Source organism: Equus przewalskii, chromosome 15, assembly GCF_037783145.1.
Source record: "Equus przewalskii isolate Varuska chromosome 15, EquPr2, whole genome shotgun sequence".
Classification (NCBI taxonomy): domain Eukaryota; kingdom Metazoa; phylum Chordata; class Mammalia; order Perissodactyla; family Equidae; genus Equus; species Equus przewalskii.
In genome coordinates, this window is record NC_091845.1 from 83,410,447 (window position 1) to 83,431,523 (window position 21,077).

The 21,077-nt window shown below is 42.3% G+C and overlaps 1 protein-coding gene and 1 long non-coding RNA gene across 4 annotated transcripts in view; one reads left to right on the plus strand and one right to left on the minus strand.

Moving 5' to 3' along the window:
- Nucleotides 1-1,993: 1,993 nt before the first annotated feature.
- Nucleotides 1,994-19,844, minus strand: LOC103558756 (uncharacterized). Of its 2 annotated transcripts, XR_011527202.1 has the most exons (4): nt 19,221-19,813; nt 18,332-18,526; nt 8,222-8,333; nt 2,330-3,430 (listed from the first exon to the last, which is right to left on the minus strand). It is a non-coding gene; the product is annotated as an uncharacterized lncRNA (long non-coding RNA). The 2 variants fall into 2 exon arrangements; XR_546824.2 differs by lacking the exon at nt 18,332-18,526 and having other exon boundaries at nt 1,994-3,430; nt 19,221-19,844.
- The window catches only part of GYG1 (glycogenin 1), a 32,214-nt gene continuing 30,953 nt past the window's right edge, over nt 19,817-21,077 (plus strand). The window contains exon 1 of one of the 2 annotated variants that reach the window (XM_070576285.1): nt 19,817-19,997. In XM_070576285.1, coding sequence (XP_070432386.1) covers nt 19,838-19,997 — 160 coding nt within the window. In that variant the 5' untranslated portion in view covers nt 19,817-19,837. The remainder of the gene's footprint in view (nt 19,998-21,077) is intronic. The other variant, XM_070576284.1, reaches the window with a different exon arrangement.

Here is a 21,077-nt window from a genome sequence, read left to right on the forward strand (position 1 = left end):
GAGATTAGCCACTATCCATGTATTGTATTTTATATTCTAAAGAGATGTGAGCTTTCAGTAATATGCCTGGCGTTCACCCTGTGCCTAGCAGCTTGCAAAGCACTTGAACGTTGTACGGTAACATACACTGGAAGCAGGTGAAAACAAGAGAGAATTTTAGAAAGCTTCATGTCACTGGGAAGACCCAGAATGTCGGTCCTTCCCGTTGTACTCGGATTATTATCAACAGTGTTTTCTGTCATGATCCAGAGAATTGTAGGGCGAGAAGGAGCCTCTCCCGTTACCAACCCATCCCTCCCTTGCGGAGGACACTAAGGCCGAGAGAATTCACTTGTTTCCTCAAGGTCACGTTGGTCAGTCTGGCTCGCTCTCTCTGTCTGCCCAGGCCTCCTCTATCATCATTTTGCATATACTGTTTATTCTGAGTTTTTTGGACGAATCCATATCTCTAATTCAAGAATCATTGCAACTGAAGATGCTTATAAACTTTGTGCAGATTTTAAATTTCTTTTGGTGGAAAAGAAAATAGTCGGTGCTCAAAAATACTTGTTAAATGAATGAAGGAAAATTCTTTAAGTTTTCAGTTCATACCATCTTGTAACCACATTGTTGAATTCCTCACCGCTTTATAAAGTAGAAGGAGGAGGTGGAGACCCCCAGGCATTATAACGTTCTCAGCCTACACACAGTCCATATGGTTCATAACTAGACATGGTTCATGTGTTGTGAAGGCTGGAAGCATTTCTGTTTCCAAATGTTTAAAGATTATATTAAAAATGAGTGTTGTTTGATTTCAAAAGAGCTGACAAAGATGTATCTAAAGCCCCAGGATTGGGTGACTCCTGAAGACAAGAATAAGGGCAGTCACATGGAATTCCGGGCTAAGCTGGGCTTATATTCCCGGCTCTCTCTACATAACGTACCTTCAGTTGCTCAAAACTGCAAAAAATACTTGTTCTCATCTAATTTGGAGGAAATGGCACAACAGTTACACTATGGTGTAACTGTTCCCTTTCCAAAAACAAAAAAGCAATTAGTAAAAATCTCTTGCACATTTTCAAAATACTTTAAAATCAGCAATTCTTCCCCATAGCATTGTTGGCTCATTTTATAGTGAAGGTGCTAAAGAAAGTTAGGGACGATTATGGAATTGCACCTAACTCACGCTCTATGCCGCTGTTGACTCCAGTGAGCCATGCTGGGTTCCTAATGTTTAATAGATGTCTGAATCTTTCTTTGGGCCAAAATAAACCAATTAGTTGCATCTGAAATAGCTGCTTTGTTACAAATCAGAGTCATTTATAAACAGAATGGTTATTTCCTTATAGCAAAAGAACAAAATCCATTCCTAACCTATGCTCATAAATCACGTTCAGCTCTATGGGCCCAAATGCAATTCCTGACATAAGCCACGTCAGCACTAAGTGAGTGAGGCTAATAGATTGGCTCTTTTTAACTGGACTATTAAGTCCATTAACATTTAATGAAACGATTTTAACTTTATCCACAAAAACATTCACAATGCCTTTCCATCAACTCCCTAAGGCAAAACCACCTAAATTTAAAAGAAGAATAACTGTGAAGCTTCACCAAAGTATAAAGACTTTGTAGGACAGGTTAAGTCCTGAATGTGTCTCAACGCAGTCTGCATTTAATTTTTACTACAAAGGTAAACCCAAAGTGGCAATTACCCTCTGCGAACCATACCAAATCATCTCAGCGTGAAAATACTGGCGTTTTTCTTACGACGATGTAATGCATATAGAATTAACCAACGCAATTTCACCAAGAGCTCAGTCATCTATTTCAAAGTTATGCTGTGAAAGATTATCTTTAGAAACATCATGTTAATTATTTTCCCTTTACAGCATCTCCAAGTAAAATTATACTCACTATGGCTTGAATGATTAAGATCCAGAAACCAAAGTCCTTTACAAAGATCCAGCTGTCACACTGCCACAGAGAGAGATACATGGAACACAAATAAATCCAATTGTCATTCAGTTGTGCTTTATTCCCTGTAACCTTCAACACCTACATACACTAGTTCAAACTCATGTTTGTTCTGAACCTTAAGTCTGCAAATTTTTATAAATATATTTTTTCCCAAGGCCTATTTTGAAACTTCTAAGGTAGAGAGAATTGAAATTGGTCCCTTATTAAGCTTTTAAAAAAATAAACTAATATATTCTTATTCATGTTTCTTAGTGTGATGCTACTATCTGGACAATTCTGTAAATTTAACAATTCTGTACCTGCTCCTCCCAAATCTGATCCCTTTAAAAACATCTCTCCCTCAATCAAAAAAAAAAACACCTACAAACATCCATGACTTATAGTCATGTTTTTGGCAAACTTATTTAATAATCTAATGATAAAAAATATGTCATATTTTTTTTAAACACCTGGCTTGAAAGAGCTCACATGGCAGCTTCAGGGATTTGAATAGCTTTGAGAAACCTGAACATCTAAAGGAGTTAGTGGGCTGACGCGGCTGAGACACTGAACATTTGACGCGGCAGTTGTAGAAGCTGTAAACGTACCACAGTAGGAAGCGGCTTTCTGTGGACTTCAAAGCCAACGGCAGTTAATTATCTAGCTTTCGGGAGCGGTGTGGACTTCCCACGACAGCTGTCAGACGAGGACACATGGGCATCTCCACAACTGCACATCAGCTCGTGTCATTGTTCAGCTTGGATCTCATCGGAAAGAAATGCTTAAGGTCTCAGCTTGGTTCAATTCAAATTAGTCTAAGAGTTTTCCCAGATGGTTTCTCAGCACAAGCTTATTTCTCACCCCAGAGCCCATCCTTTGCCATCACCTCAGAGCTGCAGTCGACATGCTGTTTGCATATGCTCAAGCTCCATTTTTAATGCCATGCATGGGATATATCCATTTGAACTTTCTCCTCCCCCTCATTACTGTGAATTCAACCTGGAGGTCTTGTAACTTTGGTGAGAAAAGAAATGCTGCTTCTTTTTAATCTTCTCTCTACTCTCTCTCTCTCTTTCTATCCTCTTTCTCCTCCTCCTCCTCCTCTTTCCTTCCTCCCACTCACTCCTCTCATTTTTTAACTGACAGAGAAGATTGACTGTTTCTGCCTGATGCCTAACAGGTGGGATGTCTTGGGGTGTTCTCCATGGCTGATCAAATATAGTGGGTCCAACAATTATTTGACTTGCATGAATCCTGCAGGGCCCAACTTGTCCACACTTTCTCAGAGCATCAGCTTCTATCAATAACCTCATCAGGGTCCAGATCAGCCACAAAAATGCCCAGAGTAACCGACTTCATTCTTGGTCTCTCCTAACACTCAGTTGAGAGTTTTGGTCACAATTGTGCACTTTGCTGCATTTGTCATCTTTTTTAGATCCAGAACTTATCCTTCTTGAATAATGTCAAGTGGTCCATAAACACAGGTGATGTGCCCCTAAGAAAAGAAGACAAAAAGAAAGTAAAGAATATATTCTTTTAACTAGACCGCTGGAGATAGGAAAGAATAGAATTTGAAGGGGGAAAAATGAGGGACAGAGTTATAGGGATCAGAAAGGTAATTAGGAAAGAGCCGAGAGAAGGAAAACTTTTCCAAAAAAAAAGAAAATTGAAGTACTAAACTGATAGGACCTAAACTAATTTCAAACCTTCTAGAACATTTCTGCCTTTAAGTACTTTAAGTTAGTGAGGTCTTGCTCTTAAACTTGGAAAGTAACAAAAATAACAGTTGAGCAAAAATCCTCAGCAATGGCTGACCTCTCATTGCCATTCACTTCAATCAGCCCCATACTGTTTTTTGACATGTCCAAAGTCCCAAACGAGGCCTTGCTGATTTCAAGCAGTTAGCAAGTATGTGCAATATATGCAGAATCATCTTCTGGGGACTTCAAAAACCCAGGACTCTTCTTGTCCCTCCACCTCCAGGAAATAAATATCAAATGCTTTCATCTTTCTAGTGTGCAAAAGGTTTTCAAGCTGCCTGTCAAATGTGTGATGTGAGCGATTTGACAAAAATATTATACAAATTTATTAATTATCTTTAAACATGTTTCTTTGCAGTTTTCAGCTCATCTTACATTAAGTGTTGAGCAGAAACTGGCTGTGTTTCTTACAGGCATAAATCTTTAACGTTCTTGGTTTCCTTTAATGACTTTGCTTTCTTCTAAAAGCGTCTGAATAACTCTGAAAACCATGCTGGACAAATTCCCAGGATGCCAGGCTGCTGCCCAAAATACTCAAAGGTGACAGGCCACAACTGCTTCCCTCTTCCCAGGGAAAAGGGTGTAAAGGTGGAGGTCACTGGAGACTCGACAAATGTGCAACTGCCAAGTGTTCAGGCTCTGTCTTCCAAGGAGATGCTGAGTAGACTACGTTAAAGCCAGCTGCTTTACGTAGAGTGCAGAGTTAATCAGACCTAGGCTTTCCAGTCTAAATAAGGCAATGTTTCATCAATGAATCATAAAAATCTGAGAATGGAAATGTACTTTGAAAATCATATGGTCCAGAGATCAGATCCAAGAATGCCTGCTATAACACTCCTACCAAATGGTCACATGTTTGAGCACCTATGGGGCAGAGAATCTACTCTGTGTTGAAATAGTCTACACACATACACACAATTGTAATTCATATCAGACAAATGGATAATTTCCATAATATGTAAAGAGCTACTGCACCTCACTAAGAAAAAGATTAATAGTGCAATAGAGAAATGGGCAAAGGATATGGAAAGAAAAAGAAGTACAAATGATTCTTAAATATAAAAAGAGAATATATACTCAACCTCACTTATAGTAAGAGAAATGCAAATCAAAACTACACTGGGATACAACTTTTCAAATATCTCATACATTACTGATATGAGTAAAAATTGGTACAAATCCTATAGATAGTAATTTAATAATCAAAGTAACAAATGCACATATTTGCTTTTACTCACTATTTCAACTTTTAGGAATTTTCACACAAGCAAAATCATCCACACATATGGTTAGTCACTGCAGCACTGTCTGTGCTAACAAAAAAAAATGTAGAAATAACCTAAATACCCATCAACAGGGATGAGGTTAAATAAACTTCAGTATATCCACACAATGGAGTACTATGCAGCTGTAAGTAATAACAACAAGACAGCTCTTAATGTTCATAATAGAAAGTTCTCCAAGGTATGTTGTTAAGGTATACTCAGCAAACTAGGAATAGAGGAGAACTTCCTCAACTTGATAATGAACAGCTACAAAAACCCAACACCTAACATCATATTTAGTGGTGAGAAACTTGAAGTTTTCCCACTAAGATCAGGAATAGGACAAGGATGTCCCCTATTACCACTGTTTTTCAACATCATACTGGAAGTCCTAGCCAATGTAATAAGACAATAAAAGGAAATAAGAGGTATAGAGATTGGGAAGGAAGAAATAAAACTGTCTTTTTTTGCATATGACATGAGCGTCTATGTAGAAAATTCAAAATTATTGACAAAAAAAAAAGAAAAACACTCCTGGAATTAATAAGCAATCATAACAAGGTTGTAGGATACAAGGTTAATGTACAAAAGTTGATCACTTTCCTATATACCATCAATGAACAGGTGGAATTTGACATTTAAAACACATTACCTTTTACATTAGCACCCCAAAAGTGAAATACCTAGGTATAAATCTAACAAAATATGTACAAGATCTATATGAGGAGAACCACGAAATTCTGATGAAAGATATCAAGGAAGTAAATAAATGGAGAGATATTCCATGTTCATGGGTAGGAAGATGCAATATTGTCAAGATGTCAGTTCTTCCCAACTTGATCTACAGATTCAACACAATCCCAAGCAAAATCGTAGCAAGTTACTTTATGGATACTGGCAAACTGGTTATAAAGTTTACAGAGAGAGGCAAAAGACCTAGACAGCAAACTCAGGATTAAAGAATAAAGTTGGCGGACTGACACTACCTGACTTTAAGACTTTCTACAAATCTACAATAATCAAGAGAGTGTGGTATTGGCAAAAGAAGAAACCAATGGATCAATGCAATAGAATAGAGAGCACAGAAACAGACCCCCGTAAATATAGTCAATGATCTTTGACAAAGGGGCAAAGGCAATACAACAGAGAAAAAATAGTCTTTTCAACCAATGGTGCCAGAATGATTGGACATCCGCATGCAAAAAAATGATGATAGACACAGACCCTACACCTTTCACAAAACTTAATTCAAACAGGATCACAGACCTAAATGTAAAACACGCAACTAGAAAACTCCTAGAAGATAACATAGGAGAAAATCTGGATGACCTTGAGTTTGGCAATGACTTTTGAGATACAACACCAAAAGGACAATCCATGAAAGAAAGAATAGATAAGCTGGACTTCATTAAAACTAAAATTTTCTGCTCTGTGACCAACACTGTCAAGTGAATGAAAAGATAAGCACATACTGAAAGAAAATATTTGTAAAAGATATATTTGATAATGGACTGTTACCCAAAATATACAAAGAACGCTTGAAACTAAAAAGTAAGAAAACAAACCAACCAAATAATAGGCAGGCCAAAGGCCTTTACAGATACCTCACCAAAGGAGATATACTGATGGCAAATAAACATATGGAAAGATGCTCCACATCTGTCTGGTTACACGCCCAGCTGGGTAAGCAGTGCAGGATAGGTTGTGGAGAGACCAAAGAAAAGACCCAGAGACAGCGAACAAGACATATAGGTTAATTGGGAGTTACTTACATAGAATGTTCAGTGGCGGTCAGCTGGACAGAAGTGTGCACCCACAATCGTGCATGGGGAGGAGGCTGCTTATACAGGCAGGGGGCACAAAGGCTATACGCTTGCCAAGAGGGACTGTCCTTGGTATGAGCAGTGTCCCCAGGAACAGTAGCTCACCTGGAGGGGCTCTGTGTTCCTTCGTGATGTTCTCTGAGTGAGATAAGTTAAGATCCAGGCTGCCAGGCCCTGGATCATTACAAATCTCAGCACCTGGGCATTCTGCCCAGAAGGTTGGCATCCTGCCCAGAAGGGGGCCAGAAGGACACATAGTTTCAATGGGCTTTTGGGCTCTTGTTGAGCAAGCAAGGCCCAGGCCCTACAAGAGCATATGTCACCAGGGAAATACAAGTGAAAACAACAATGAGATACCACAACACACTTATTAGAATGGCCTAAATCGAGAACTCTGACAACATCAAAGGCTGGTAGGCACGTGGAGCAACAGGAACTCTCATTCATTGCTGGTGGGAATGCAAAATGGTACATCCACTTTGGGAGACAGTTTGGCAGTTTCTTACAAAACTAAACATATTCTCACCATACATTCAATGGTTGCACTCCTTGGCATTTACCCCAAGGAAATGGAAACTTACATCCACACAAAAAGCGGCACATGGGGATGTTTACAGCAGCCTTATCCATAATTGCCAAAACTTGGAAGCAACCAAGATGCCCTTCAGTAGCTGAATGGATAAATAATCCGTGGCACATCCAGACAGTGGAATATTATTAAGCACTAAAATGAAACGATCCATCAAGCCATGAAAAGATGTGGAGGAAACTTAAACACATCTTACTAAGTGAAAGAAGCCAACCCGAAAAAGATACACACTGTATGATTCCAACTACATGACATTCCAGAAAAGGCAAAACTATGGAGACAGCAAAAAGATTAGTGGTTGCCAGGGTGGGGGGAAGAAAGGGAGGAACAGGCAGAGCACAGAGGAATTTCAGGGCAGTGAAACTCTTCTGTACAATACCACGATGGTGGGTACGTGTCATCATACTGTGTCCAAACCCACAGGACGTACAACACCAAGAGTGCACCCTAAGGTAAACTACGGACTTTGGGTGATCATGATGTGCCAAGGTAGGTTCATCGATAGTAACACATGTCCCACTGTGGTGTGGGATGTTGACAGTGGGGGAGGTCATGCACATGTGGGGACAGAGGCTATACTGGAACTCTTTGTACTCTCTGTTCAATTGTGCTATGAACCTAAAACTGCTCTAAAGATAAAATTTATTAATTTTAAAAAAGCATAGTACCATATAACAAGATGTATAGGATGTTTCTATTTGCATAAAAAATGGGGGGAGGGATTACGTACACATTCATTTTTCTTCTATGTGCATGAAAGGGTTACTTGTGGGGAGGAGGACTGAGGGTTGGAGGAAGACTTTCACCACAGACCTTTTTATACTTATTTTGGACCATTAAAAAAATTACCTGGGGGCCAGCCTGGTGGTGCAGTGGTTAAGCTCACACGTTCTGCTCTGGTGGCCAGCGGGCCACTGGGTCGGATCCCAGGTGTGGACATGGCGCTGCTCATCAAGCCATGCTGGGGCAGGCATCCCACATATAAAATAGAAGGAGATGGGCACGGATATTAGCTCAGGGCCAGTCTTCTTCAGCAAAAAAGAGGAGGGTTGGCAGCAGATGTTAGCTTAAGGCTAATCTTCCTCTAAAAAAACCCAAAAAACAAAAAAATACTGATTTGGGGCAGCCCTGGTGACACAGTGGTTAAGTTCACACATTCCGCTCTGGTGGCCAGGGGGCCACCGGGTCAGATCCCAGGTGTGGACATGGCACCGCTCATCAAGCCATGCTGTGGCAGGCATCCCACATATAAAGTAGACAAAGATGGGCATGGATGTTAGCTCAGGACCAGTCTTCCTCAGCAAAAAAAGGAGGATTGGCAGCAGATGTTAGCTCAGGGCCGATCTTCCTGAAAAAAAAAAAACAAATTACTGGGGTCAGCCCTGTGGCCGAGTGGTCAAGTTCGTGGGCTACGCTTCAGTGGCCCAGGGTTTCGCTGGTTCAGATCCTGGGCACAGACCTAGCACTGCTCATCAAGCCATGCTGAGGCGGCGTCCCACATAGCACAACCAGGAGGACCTACAACCAGAATAAACAACTATGTACTGGGGGGCTTTGGGGAGGAGAAGAAGAAGAAAAATTACCTATTCAAAAATTAAATAAAATATTAAAAATACATGAAAAGTAGCCTATTCTATCCCTTTCTTGCAGTTAAAAAAATCCCATAACAGTACTGAAATACTGCCCCAAATAGTTAACTCTTTTCATTTTTTTTTTTAACTGAGACAATAACACAATGGTCTATTTACTCTAACCCTGAAAGTTTGGGCCCAATTTTCAATCTTCTTGAAACCTATAAAAGTATAAAGGAAATCCTAGACTAATCTCCAAAAGAGAAAAATCAAATCATACAGAGTGTGAGTTTCTGTATGAACCTTTGCCTTCCTGTTTTTTTTTTTTTTGCTTATAAACTTCACCTTAAATGTCAGCCATCAGTCTTGATTATTTATCTGCCATTTAAGGCCTTAATGTTTAAGCCTCCAATCCAGAAGATTCTGCAGGCAGGGAACATAGCCTGCTGTCTGTGTCCCGGGGGTGTCAGAAACACCCAGCTGTCCTGACCAGCTGAGCATATTCCTCGGGAAGTGCTAGCTGCAGAGCCTCTGGCGCTTTGAGGCATTCTTCTCCTGACCTTAAAAGGTATCCAAACACCTTTTCTAGATAAATGCTATCTCTTTCAGAATCGATTTGTCCAGGAGGTCTGTCGCACAAATTGCTGGAACCACTATCTTTGATAAGAGCCATTCTTCTGCTCGTCCCTGGGGTGCTTAGTACCTCTCTTACAGACATCCCCTTGTGCATTTCACATTCGGTGCTCACACGGTCTTGATGAGTTCTATTCTAGCCTAACACAGAAGAGCAGGTGGCTGGGCAGCTCTGCCTCATCTCCCTTTGGGAGAACCTACTTGCCTCCAGAAAGGGCTGCCCTTAGCTGACACCAACAGAACTTGCCAAAGAGTTCACATGCTGATTTTTTGATAGGCCTCTCGAGGTTAGATACCATCACCACTCCTATGCTTTTGGCCAGGCCAGGAGCCGGGTGCATCCTAATGATGTGCTGTGACCACATTGTTTGGCTGCAGCACCCTATCTGGCAATAGAACGGTGTGGTATCAAATTCTGGTGACAGCTTTCAGCTCTGTAGTATTCAAGGAAGATCCTGGGTGGCAGGAGGGGGTTTCCTAATGCAAACTGGCAGAGAAAAATCTTCTGCTCAAGGTCAGTCCACACTGCACGGATTCAGGCTATCCAAAAGCCCTTAAACTATTGATTGCAATCTGTTTCCAGAATACAGATGTTAGCAGACGGTGATTCTTAAATACTTGCCAACGAAGGTTAAAGTGGTGGATACTTTAGCAAATTTTTTAAGCTCTTTAAATCCAAATAGAAAATTACCTCAATCATCCAATGTAACAAAACCTGAAAGACTTTGGAAATCAAACATTGATCTGGTTATCACAAAAAAAAAAAAATCCAAAAATAAAGAACTTGAAAGTTCATCAGAAGCAAAAGTGAAAGCAAACAGAAGCATATATTTAAGAGCCGTGTAACACAGAACAGAAGTTGAGGAACTGTTTTAAAGCTCAACAGCCAGATTGATCTGTGTGGAATAATAAGTCACTTGTTCTCACATTACTTTAAAAAAATGCTTAAAATACATATTTGGGAAAAACCTTGAAAAGTTTAAGTACCAGGACTGAGTATATTTCTATTTCTACATAAACCGTTCTTCCATTTATAATGGCCCACCACAGCACTAGGTATTCACCGTTTCAAGGATGACATGTTCCTATAATGGCTCTAGGCACAAAATAGCAATGCCTCCATCAACGCAGCTTCCAGAGACATGCTGCTTTATTAAGAAGTTTGTTTTCAAAAATCTTCAGTTAACATTTCAAGCAAAACTATATGTATTCATATATGACAAAAATACCTCTGGACAAAGACTCTGTGTACTGGCTCATAAAAGGCATATTCACACATCGAAGGCACACAGTTTCTCCACCTCTTAGTGTTGTCATTTTTGTGTACCACATGGAGCTAGTAATATCTCCTGCACAGGGCTGTGGGAAAGATGAAATGAGATCATATACGGAGTACCTGTGCTTTACTGTGCCTGATAAACGTAGCTCTTACAATGAATGTCTCTTCTCCTTCAACCAGAACGTACTTTTCTCTCTAATTATAGGTGAAATAATTTGTCCTCTGAAAAAAGGAATCTCAGATGGGTGGCGATTTTTCAGGTGTTGAGCACATTCGAAGAACTCTTTCAGCCTTTGTTCCGACGAGCCCTGCCTGGAACCAGGAGTGAGCAGTAGGATCTATTCTAGGAGCTGCTTGGGGATCACTGGCAGTGGAGCCACATACGTCTTTTGACACAAGCTTTTTCAGGACTTTCTGGAGGACCTTTCTGAAGCCTTCTTTGCTCTTTTTCACCCCCACTGTCACTCCATCTCTGCCTGCCCATGAGCTAGAAGCCTCTCTCAGGCTCCTTCTAACATTCATCTATCTTCTACTTTCTGCCCCATTTTTTCTCCTTAGAGATCCTTCTCCTAAAATCCAGTGCTTCTTTCATTCCTCCATTTCCTCTATATCAAAAGGTGAAGCAGACGGTGGGAGCTTATTGACATACTGACAGCCTACATTGGCAAAGAATGTCTATGAGGTCCTAAATTCTGGAGAACGCTCCGCTTCCCATGCAAATTCCAGTGAGGCAGCACAGTTGAAGACCCAGGCACACCATTCTCCTGTAAAAACGCCTTGAGCAATTTTCTAACTTCTCCAAGTCTCAGTTATATCCTCTGTAACACAGAGGCCATAATTCTGCACAAACTAAAGAAAGTCACTTTCATCCGGTGAAAAAGAAAAAAAAACACTTCTCCTTTTTGTGTCCAATCACTGTGCTCAGTAGACATCCGTCAACTTCCCCCTCACCCTGGAGGCTCAGGGCTGGGATGGAGCTCAGAGATGTGGTGAGCCTGAGGGGTTGGGTGTAGTTCCATAACGCAAGAGGGCTCAGGGTTGGGGGAGGGGGGCTACCTGTTACAGTCTTTAGTTGTTTTCTTTTTTAAGTTGGGAAGCTGAATTTTTAAAAAAAAAAAAAAGAATAAAATTGTTGCTAGAGTCCCATTGGCCTTGTGAAAACATCATGTATCCAGCAGGATTACCTGACAGGTTGTTTTGAAGAGCAAAGGATACAATTCACAGGAGAATACTTTCTATAGTATACACAGTGGCCTCCCTTATCTGTGGTTTCACTTTCCCTGGTTTCAGTAACCCATGGTCAACCATTGACCTAAAGTATTAAATGGAAAATTCCAGAGATAAACAATTCGTAAGTTTTAAATTGTGCGCCATTCTGAGTAACATGATGAAATCTCCCACTGTTTCACTCCGCCCTACCTGGGACGTGAATCATCCCTTTGTCCAGCAGATCCACAGTGTACACACTATCCATCCATTAGTCACTTAGTAGCCATCTCAGTTATCAGATTAACTGTTGCAGTATCACAATGCTTGTGATCAAGTAACATCTTGAACATCATCTGTTCCTAACATCTAACCATCGACATCATCTGTTCCTGACATCCAACCATTGACATCACCATGGCTCAATGATCCATCTTCTGACGTACAGTCAGAAGGTCAATGGTAGCCTAACCTACATCAGAATGCCTACGTCATTCCCCTCACTTCATCTCATCACATAGGCACTGTATCATCTCATATCATCACAAGAAGGGTGAGTACAGTACAATAAGATACTTTGAGAGAGACAGAGACCACATTCACATAACTTTTATTACACCATATTCTTAGAATTTTTCTATTTTATTATTAGTTATTGTTGTTAATCTCTTACTGTGCCTAATTTATAAGTTAAACTTTATATAGGTATCATATGTATATGAAAAAACATAGTATATTTAGGGTTCCGTACTATCTGAGGTTTTAGGCATCCAGGGGGGTCTTGGAATGTATCCCCTGCAGATAAGGGGGGACTACTGTATTGTGACCTAGAGATTTGGTGACAATGATGTTCTCTCTCTCCATATTTTTTGCTCTTCAGGCAAAACCCCTGTAGTCAATCACTAAGACTCTGAATTGTAATGAACCCTAGGGTCATCTTTCCTAATCCTCCTCAGATGAGGCCCTGAGTGTACGCATGTTGGACGAGTAGGAGCAGGAAGCACTGGCAAGCCAAAGACAGTAATTCTCCAGTGAACACATGGGCACCTATGCCCCCTTCTCTCTCAGTGTGCTATGAACAGACAGAAGATCATCTTAGGACATGATCGATTTTACATAAAAACAGTAACTTTCATTCTTCATGATCTCATCCAAATTTGGCAATGAACTTTGAAAGTTAATTGCCATTCTTATAAAGTTAAACATGATCATGCACCACATAATGACGTTTTGGTCAATTCTGGACCACATATACAACCGTGGTCCCATAAGATTAGTACCATATAGCCTAGGTGTGTAGTAGGCGGTGCCATCTAGGTTTGTGTAAGTATACTCTACAATGTTCGACAACAACAAAGTCACCTAACGACCCATTTCTCAGAATGTATCCCCATCACTAAGCAACACATGACTATATACCATACTATGCAACCTGGCAATCTCGCTCCTTGTACTAGAATATTTATGAAAGCTTTATTCACTAAACCTCAAAGTAGAAGCAACCCGAATGTCCATCTGCTGGTGAATGGATAAACACATTCTGATAAAAGCATGCAAAAGAATTCTACTAAGCGATAAAAAGGAATGAACCATTGATTACAACATGAATAAATCTCAAAAGCATCATGCTAAAAGAAGGCAGACACAAAAGCCTACACACTATATGATTGCATTTATATGAACTTCTAGAAAAGGCAAATCCATACAGATAGAAATCAGAGCTGTTTTCCAGGAGGCAGGGCAGGGGCAAGGGACTGACCATAAGGGAGTTTGGGGGATGATTGAGGTGATAGTTACAGACTGGATGTATTTGTCAAAGCTCATCAAACTGTCTACTTTAAAAAAGTGAGTTTCATTTTATATAAATAATGACATAATAAAGCTGATATCTTAAAAAATGTAACTGCCAAAGAAGTTCTCTTAGTTTTTAGTCTTATAACTAGCTAATTTAAATGATTTATCCCACCAACTAAAAGATGGCAAATATGATAACTAAGGTTTGAAAAGTGAAATGTATGTGAAGCGTTCAGAGTCAGAGACCATGGACGACTTTATCCCTCCTTCTTAGCCACTGTCATGTTGTTATTATGCTACTGGTCGAATAAATAATAAAAGTAAGATTGAAAGATCGAGCAATTCCTTTGTCTTTTTAAGATTTTTAAACTAATTACAGAAGGCTATTCCCATGTCTGGATCAGTAAGGCTGCCTCTCTAATTTATGGAATCTTCATTTTACTGAAAAATCACTACAAAATCCTCCAGAGTCACCCAAATTGAGCTGAAATTTCATCTTCCGTGCTGTACTCCCACTAGAAAACTCTGATGATTTAATCATTTACTAATTAATTCCACATTCCTTGCTCACTTCCAAAAGATCTCAAGGAACCTCATAAATAAGTCAGGCAAGGGTAATAATGGGGGAAAAGGTTAACACACAAATAAATGCAGGGTGGAGAACCTAAATAACTACTGAATGTGGCTGCAAATTTTGCTCTAAGCTTCTAAGTGGACCACAAAAGAGGGAAACTTGTTGATATAAGACTCAAAACATCTGTAAGATAAAGAAAAAACTACATATTAAAGAGATGCAACATTCTTTCTGATACCAAGACCAGTGTTAAAATTTTACCATGGATCCTCAGGAAGAGGAAATTGTGTGACATAGGAGTATCTTCAACAGCACATAGGAAAACCCACATCAGTGAGTTTTCTGTGACATCCTTAGAGCCACAAAAAAAGCCAAAAATATAATGCCTCTCTAGGCAGGGGACCACGGTGGCTGAGAGAAAAGGGGGCAAGGGAGAGTTACTTTTCACGGTACACATACGCATTTGCAGCTCTGAGTAGTACACAACCTACACACATTACCAGTTATTAGTGTAGAGACTGGAGAGGTAGGCCACCTGGTTCAAACCCTAGCTCTACAAATTACTAGCTGTATAATGTTGGGCAAGCTGTGTGCCTCACTTCAAAAGGGGGATTAGAGACTATCTACCTCACTAGGTGGTTGGGAAGGTTAAGTGATTTAATGTGGATAAGAAGCTCAGCATCAGGAAAGTGTTAGCTATTACTAATGATAACGTCAAAGTGCAGCTTTGTAAAGGCTGTCCTGTGATGGGGCAAAACAATGTTGCCCCAAGTAGGAAGCTCAGTGATAATCACATTTTAGTTAAGGTTGTAAACTTAGAGTATCTAACAGATACGAAAATCTGCTGCCATGCCTGTGGGGTTTACACAGCTAACAGATCTAATTTATTTGAGTTTTGTCACGTGATTTAGAAGGCAATGTACTACTAAGCATTATTGAAAGAAATTTCACAAGACCTAAATAAACGAAAAGATATCCCATGTTCATGGATCAGAAGGCTTAAGTTTTAAGTTGTCAATTCTCTCCAAATTAATCTACAAATTCAATGCAATCCCTATCAAAATCCCATCTTCCTTTATTGTAGAAGTTAATAAACTGATGCTAAACTTCATAAGGAAATGCAAGGCACCCAGAATAGTCAAAACAATCTCGAAAAAAGAACAAAAATGGAGGACTCACTCTTCCCAGTTCCAAACTTTCTACAAAGCCAGAGAGATCATGACAGTATGGAACTTCCATTAGGACAGACATATAGATCAATGGAATAGAATTGAGGCAAGAAATAGAATTGTCACGTTTATAGTCAACTGATCTTCAGCAAAGGTGTCAAGACAATTCAATGGGGAATCAATGGCCTTTTCAACAAACAGTGCTGGGACAACTCAATATTCACATGAAAAAGAAAGAAGCTGGACCTCCACTTCACACCACACACAAAAATTCACTCAAAATGGATTACAGACATAAATTTAAGAGCTAAAGCTATAAAACCCTTAGAAAAATCATAGAGGTAAATTTTTATGACCATGGTTAGGCAATAGTTTCTTAGATATGACACCAAAAGCACAAGCAAAATAGAAAAATAAATAAATTGGACTATGCAAAAATTTAAAACTTTTGTGCTGCAAAAAATACTATCAAGAAAGTGAAAGGTTCACTCGCAGAATGGGAGGAGATATTTACAAATCATATATATATGCATATCCTAAATATCTGATAATGGACTTGTATGCATAAGATATAAAGAACTCTTACAACTCAGTAGTAAGAAACCAACTCAATTAAAAAATGGGTAAAGCGTTTGAATAGACATTTCTCCAAAGAAGACATTAAAATGGCCAACAAGCACACAAAAAGATGCTCAACACCACTAGTTATTAGGGAAACGCAAATAAAAATCACAATGAGACCATGCCAAACCCATTAGGATGGTGATAATAAAAAACACAATAGCAAGTATTGGCTAAGAAGTGAAGAAATTGGAACCCTCATACTAGTGGGAATGCAAAATGATGCAGACACTTTGGAAAACGGTCTGGCAGTCCTTGAAATGTTAAACATATGGTCTAGCAATTCTACTCTTGGCATACATCCAGAAGAAAGAAAAATACATATCCATGCAAAAACTTGGACACAAATGTTCATAGGAGCAGTATTCACAACAGCTGAAAAAATGGAAACCACCAAAACATCCATCAACATATTTATCCATGAAACGGATAACTAAAATGTGGATATCCATATAACGAAATACTATTTGGCAATAAAAAGGAATGAAATACTGATACATGCCACAACATGGGAGAACCATGAAAATATTATGCTAAGTGAAAGAAGCCAGTCACAAAAGACCACATACAGACAAAGCTCTGTGGACAAATCTATAGAGACAGAAAGTCGATTAGTAGCTGCTGAGGGAAAGAGGGAGAGAACGAGGAGAGACTGCTAATGGGTACAGGTTTCTTTTCGGGGGATGAAAATGTGCTAAACTTAGATTGTGTTGATATTGGCACAACTCTGTGAATATACTAAAAACTATTTAACTGTATACTTTAAGTGGCTGAATTTCACAGTATGTGAATTATATCTCAATAAAGTTTGTTTATTTTTAAAGAAAAGGCCAGTAACTAGTCACCAGGCCCTTCTAGCTTATGGAGTTTAGGACTCCAGCTCTTGAGTGAAAAATGAGCTACTTTGGTCCTCCAAGGGTATTATTTCTTAAAACTAAGATTCTGACTAGAAATGAACAGGGTTGTGATCAGTGGCAACAATTCCAGGTAGAGGTTTTGTGTGTTATCTGTTTGAGGGCAAAATTTTAAGTAGTTAGTTAACTAGTTAGTTCCTGTGTCCAGCCAGACGTGGTGTATCTATCTCATGGACTGTCCGTGGGAACTGTCTGTGTCCTAGGCCAGCAGGTTGCCCTCTGGAATGGATTTCCAGGTCAGTTGCTCCCACCATCAATTAGTGTGTGTGCTCAAGGGAATGCAAACTGATTTCAGCATTATCTTAAATAAAACATAATTAGGAAGGTAAGTATCCTGCCAAAAAATTACATAATGCATTCCAAAGCCAACTAAAAGTGAATTTGGGACCAACCACACTGAATATCCCCGTTTAGCACAGGTTTAAATGGTTAGTAGTTATGCATACTCATGTAGAATATAGCTTTCTTTTTTTTCTTTCTGCTTTTTCTCCCCAAATCCCCCCCAGTACATAGTTGTATATATTTTAGTTGTGGGCCCTTCTAGTTGTGGCATGTGGGACGCTGCCTCAATGTGGCCTGATGAGCGGTGCCATGTCCACGCCCAGGATTCAAACCAGCGAAACCCTGGGCCGCCACAGCAGAGCGCGCAAACTTAACCACTCAGCCACGGGGCCGGCCCCAGCTGTTCTTTTTTAACTTAAATCTTTCTTTTAGGACTCAGAAATTCTGATAGTTCAAATTTCACAGGGGAAAAATGAACAAATTCAAGTCTCAAACATTGTCTCACTACAACATACGTGTCTATCCTTTACCTGCAAAGCCTGACAATCCAGAATGTTTGAACACCTCGCTGTTGAAAGTTGGTACACAGCCTGGGCATCACCTAAGAGATCCACTCCAAACCAGAGAATCAGAATCTGTACTCTAACAAGCTGCCCAGACAATGTGTGCACATACTAAAGCTTGAGAGGCCCTTGCTCTCACCCCCAACTGAAGAGCGATATAGAGCAGCCTCAGGAGATGTGGGCAGGGGGTCACTATCAGTAACCTCCATTAAAACAACATGGAGGAGTAGACTGCAGCAACCCCAAAATGTCCCTATTTGACTCAAAGTGGTCAAAGCTGTAAACTTTCTGTTTCTGTACATGTGCATGAAACACAGGAAGGCAGGCTGTGGTGCCCACTTTGACTTACACACCCTGGAGGGTTGAGCAGAGGAGCTTGTTCCTAAGAGAAGCTTCCTGCTTGTTCCAGTTGTTCCCAGCTCTCCCTCCTGGCTTTGCCCTATGGCCCAGCACCACAGCCCTGTGGAAGCTCAGCCTGCACACTTAGGGTCACTGGCGGCAGGAGGGTTCCTGGGTGAAAGATGGAGCCCCCACTCTTCTACGTTCACCTATTAGCATGGAAAGGAGCAAGTCAGACCTGCACGCACCACTCTCTGTTTTTCTTCTCCCCAGGTGGGTGTAATTCAAGTACAGGCATTACATTCCTTACAGAGCTCCAATCTTCTAAGCATACAGGGTTTGAATAAGTGGAAACCCATCCATTGCACTTTCGCCCCCATATTTCCACTTCCTGCAAAGGAAGTTCATAATGCCAAGTAACCCGGAGGTCTTCCCACATGCTTCAGTGGTCTCTACCCTTAAGATTCTGAGTCAAGAGGACTGGGCTTAGGACCAAAAGTTTGCATTTTAACAAGTGCCCCAAGTGGTTCTGAAGTAGGCGGTCCAGGCCTACACTGGAGGAAAGAGTGAAATAACTGATCCGAGAACAGCAATACCACCATTGCAAATAAAGCACTTATTCTCAAGCATCTATTTCATTTTTTGAAATGATGCTGTCAACTTCCTGTTTGGCTTCCATTCAGCAATTACTAAGCAGCTACTGTCAGTAAAGAACTGTACTACCTGCTGCTTTCCTGGCGTCTGGGCTGGGTGGAAGGGATGGGGAGCGGAGAAGGGTGTGATCACACAAGAGAGTGATTTCTCAACTTCCCAGAAGAACGACAAATTCACCTTTTCATCATTTGTGAAACAGATTAACCTAAACAACTACATTACCCAACCAAGTTACCATAATTTACTAACCTTTTCAGAGCTGTCATGGCCTTGCAGACGGGAAGGTCAATTCTGCAGAGCAAACTGCCAGGTTCAGGTCCTGCCTTCTCCCCTCACACGATATGACCGCACACAAGTAATTGAACTCTGGTGAGCCTCAGTTTCCTCATGTGTGAAATGAGGATGTAACACCTACTTCCCTGAGTTGGTGCGAGGATTCAAGGAAACACTTAAAGGGCCTCGTGATGCAGAGGGCTCCAAGAATCTAAAAAGCAGACTTAAGAATCATTCTATTTTTCCGTTAAGGCCACAAACCCGTTGTGAGAACACTAAGATATGCTTCCAGAGGGTGATTTGGAATTCCAGGTAAAAAGAGTGGAATTAAACTTTTATGTTTGTTTGATTCAAGCAGTTCAGAGGAATTGTTATAACTAGAGTGACCTGGGATTCTTGTTTTTTAAGGTTCCCTAATCCTCGGCTTCTTTGGGAGTTTGTCCCCCTGATGCCGCACTCTGCCCCAAAGGCCCCTCCGAACGCCAGCTCCCGGGGTCCCGGGGGCGCAGGGCGCGGGGCAGGCGGGGGCGCGGGGACCGGTTCGGGGGCGCGGGGACCGGTCCCGCAGCGCGGCCGGCGGCCCGGCGCGGAGGATGCGGCGGCGGCGCGCGCGCCCACGTGACGGCCGCTATAAGAGCGCGCGGGCCGCACGCCGCCTCCCGCCGCGCCTCCTCGCTGCCGCGCTGCGTCCCGGCGCCCGGCTCCCGGCCCGACCCGCGGCTGCGGCCGCCGCGCCCGGCAGCACCATGGCAGGTACGCGCCCGCCGCCCGCGCCGCCTCCGCGCCCGCGGCCCTGGGACCCCCGCCGCACGGGGGCCGCCGCGAAGTTGCGGGCCGGCCGCCCCCGGGCGTGTCGCCTCCTGCGTCAGCGCCGCCCGCGCCCGCAGGGCCGCCTGCACCCGGGCCGCGGGCCGAGCCGGGCCGCCGGAGCCCCGCCGGCGCTTCCGTGTCCTCGCCCTTCCTCCCGCTCCCCGCGAAGGGCGGCGGGCCGGGGGCTCCCGCGGGCAGGAGCCGGGAGGGGGCGGCCCGCCGCTCCTCGCGCCCGCCCGGCGCTGGCCGCCACGCCGAGCCTATTTTTAGGCCTCCGGAGCCGGGCCGGGCGGGCGGCGGGGGGCGCCGCCTCGGCCCACTTGTTGCGGGGCGTCCGGGCCGCCGCGCGAGCCTGCCCCCGGGATGGGAGGCTCCCGGGTGGCTGGTCCCTCCCGTGAGGTCGAGACTCACGCGAGGTCATTGCAGCCGCTGAACTGGCGGAAGATTGCAGAGGTGACCGGAGTTCAGCCGTCCCTGGAAGGTGGAACTCCCTCCCTCCCGACTGTCCTTGCCTTTCCTGTTCATTTGTGAGGTTTGCGGGGTCTCGTGTTCCTAAGCATGTGTCCCGTCCCCTACTTCATCTTGGAGAGCATCCATAGGCTTGCTTCCTGAAACCCTTGAGTCCTACTTACCTTATAAACTTTTCTCCGTGATCGCCTGAAATCTGGACCGCTGCTGAGTTAAAGCATCATTCATTATGGCGCGGATTAAATACTCCTGGGGCCGACTGACGGAAATGTTGCCATTTTATGACAGATTGAGGGAGCAAGCACAGGCCGAGGTTGATGGGCATGGCAGGTGGCAGGTGTCACTGTTCGGGGTTTTCCTAGAGTGTGACTGGCCGGGAAGCGGGCGGCCCTCTCGGGGTGAGGAATGTCAGTCTTTCTACAACTTAACCGTGGACCTGCCCCGGAAGAGAGCTCCACACTGTGTGTGAAGATGGCCCTCAGGTGGGAGGCTGGGGGATGTGCTGGCTCTCTTGACAACCTACAATTTCCTCTCACTTCTGGACTGAGTTTCCTC